This window comes from Agrilus planipennis, unplaced genomic scaffold (genome assembly GCF_000699045.2).
Source record: "Agrilus planipennis isolate EAB-ADULT unplaced genomic scaffold, Apla_2.0 scaffold132, whole genome shotgun sequence".
NCBI lineage: Eukaryota > Metazoa > Arthropoda > Insecta > Coleoptera > Buprestidae > Agrilus > Agrilus planipennis.
Genome location: NW_020442448.1, coordinates 83,174 through 85,646, shown reverse-complemented (window position 1 = coordinate 85,646; position 2,473 = coordinate 83,174). Strand labels below are relative to the sequence as shown.

At 32.8% G+C, this 2,473-nt stretch overlaps 1 protein-coding gene across 1 annotated transcript; it reads left to right on the top strand.

Annotated features, from left to right (window-relative positions):
• The first annotated feature begins 343 nt into the window (after positions 1 to 343).
• LOC108737343 lies at positions 344 to 1,104 on the top strand. The gene is given in 2 exon segments (XM_025980479.1): positions 344 to 885; positions 919 to 1,104. Coding segments are annotated over 2 exon segments (642 nt in total). The 5' UTR covers positions 344 to 429.
• Positions 1,105 to 2,473: the final 1,369 nt, after the last annotated feature.

Here is a 2,473-nt window from a genome sequence, read left to right as displayed (position 1 = left end):
AAATAGGAAAATAAAAAGAAAACACAATTGTTCTTATTGTGATATACCAGTGTATAATTTCGCAAGACACTTAGAACGACAACACTGCGATGAGTTTGAGGTATAGAAGTTTATGTCACTAGAAAAAGGTAATCCCGAATGAAAAAAAATAACAGACAAGATCCGCAAAGAAGGAGACTTTTGTTCAGGTGAACCAATACCAGTACAAGAAAAGAAGGAAAAACACAGGGAGGAATTTTTAAAAGACACAGACAGCGATTGTGAAAATAAGAAAACAGCATGTGAATTTCTTCCTTGTACATATTGTAAGGGATATTACGCAAGAAAAACACTTAAAAAGACATGCCAAACGTTGTCATATCAATACAAAAACTGGCACTTTGATACGCTCACGTCCTCAAGCAGAAGGCCATACTCTGATGGCAGATCATGGGTAATGAAGACTTAGAACAATTGGCATCATTTATGGGGCGCACAATGAAAACGCACACAGAATGGTACTGATTACCGTCTAATGTATACCAAACTGCAAAAGTTTCTAAAATTTTACATCTGGCTCAAAGTAGCAGTATTGATAAATACAAAGGACGTAATCTTAATGAAATTGACATTGAAGAAGATATAGTGGAAGCTGTTGATAGCAGTTCAGAAGACGAAGTAGAAGAGCTGCAAGAAGAAAGCCATTGTCAAACTGAAAACACTGATAGGAGTGAAAGCAAGAAAGAAAGGAGAACTATTGGAAATAGAAAGAAAAGGGTGTTAAAAAAATGGTCTAGCGAAGAAAAACAGGCCGCAAAAGAGTTTTTCAAAAAACATATAACACATAAAATTCCTCCTAAGAAAAATGAAATTGTAAAATTATTTGAAAAGTACCCATTACTTTTTAAAGATAGGAACTATTGGAAATAGAAAGAAAAGGGTGTTAAAAAATGGTCTAGCGAAGAAAAACAGGCCGCAAAAGAGTTTTTCAAAAAACATATAACACATAAAATTCCTCCTAAGAAAAATGAAATTGTAAAATTATTTGAAAAGTACCCATTACTTTTTAAAGATAGGAATTGGCAAACTATTAAAGTTTTCGTGTGTAACTTGTATGCAAAATAAAAGTTTGGTTCATAAGAGTTTTCAAAATCTGTTCATTATTTGTCTAAATTTATTTGAATTCCTATTTATTTATATTTAAACTTAAAGTTTGCGTTGAGTATTTTTCTGGGTGACAAGAACAGTATGTAGTAGCAAGATATTTTATTAATATATATACATCACTGAAATACTTGTTTTTTATTTACCAGAACCAACAATAACAATTCGTAACCTAAATATGAAACAAAACAAAATAAGCTTTAAGTTTCCATAAAATTTTGCGGAAAGAAACTTATTTGGTTTTATCGCATATTTAAGTTTTTGTGTTCTATCTTAATTACATCATCAATAATTTAGAAAATATTATTAGATTCTTTAAACTAAAGCGAAACTTTTCCTTTCTTGGTGGTATAATGGTATAATAAGGTCATTTTAGTACATGACGCTATAAACGTGTCGAAAGCGCGACAACTGGCAACTGTGTCTGGAGGTTCAGTAGTTACATTATGTTTGTAGAATGGACGCTCACTTTCATATACATACAAACAAGAATTAAAAATATATAACGGACTCTTAGTTAATCTATGAAGATAGTGGTAGCGTATTAAACCTTTAGCAGTAACGATATTTATACTTCGAGTATATAAGTGGATGTCTGGTAGCCTCTTAAAGAAGCGGAGGTTCAGTAAACCTTTGTAGCTATATATAGGGTGTCCCAGTTATAATAATTAATATTTATACCACAGGTTCCTATGGACATTTCGAACATAAAATGTTATAACACTTTTGACTTTTGAAACAAAAAAAAATCATAAAATTATAATAGTTTTGATGCCGGCCCTGCACAATCGCAAATTAATTACGGTTGCCAGCTGATCGTAGAAAGATTCACCTTCAGTAGGTCGGAATCAGCTGCTTTTTGGTGTAATGTTATTGTTTATGTTTGGTATTAAGTTACGGATCAGCCGAAGGAAATGCACTCGCGTTAAGATCCATTACATGACTGAATATGTTACAATAAGTACGTGCCTATCACAACGAAAATTGTGCCCCAATGTGTAAACGAAAAATCATTTTTAATCAACAAATTTGCATTGACCTTGACATTGATAAAGTGCTTGACAAAAGTAGGTGGAAATGAATTATTTCTGTTGACAAGATGTACCTATCAATATCAGTTTTCACCAAAAAGTCGGAAAACAAAAAACGATTGATTGCGTAGATTGACAAGCATGGTAAAGAACGTGTGAGCGTAGGCCCCCATAATCCCATGATCGTACAACTGAAGTGGACCTAATGTAGCCCATGACGACGAGTATTATGTTATTTTAAACCGAAAAGAAATTATAACGATTACGGAATACTTAGAAGTGGTTCACAAACAACCCTG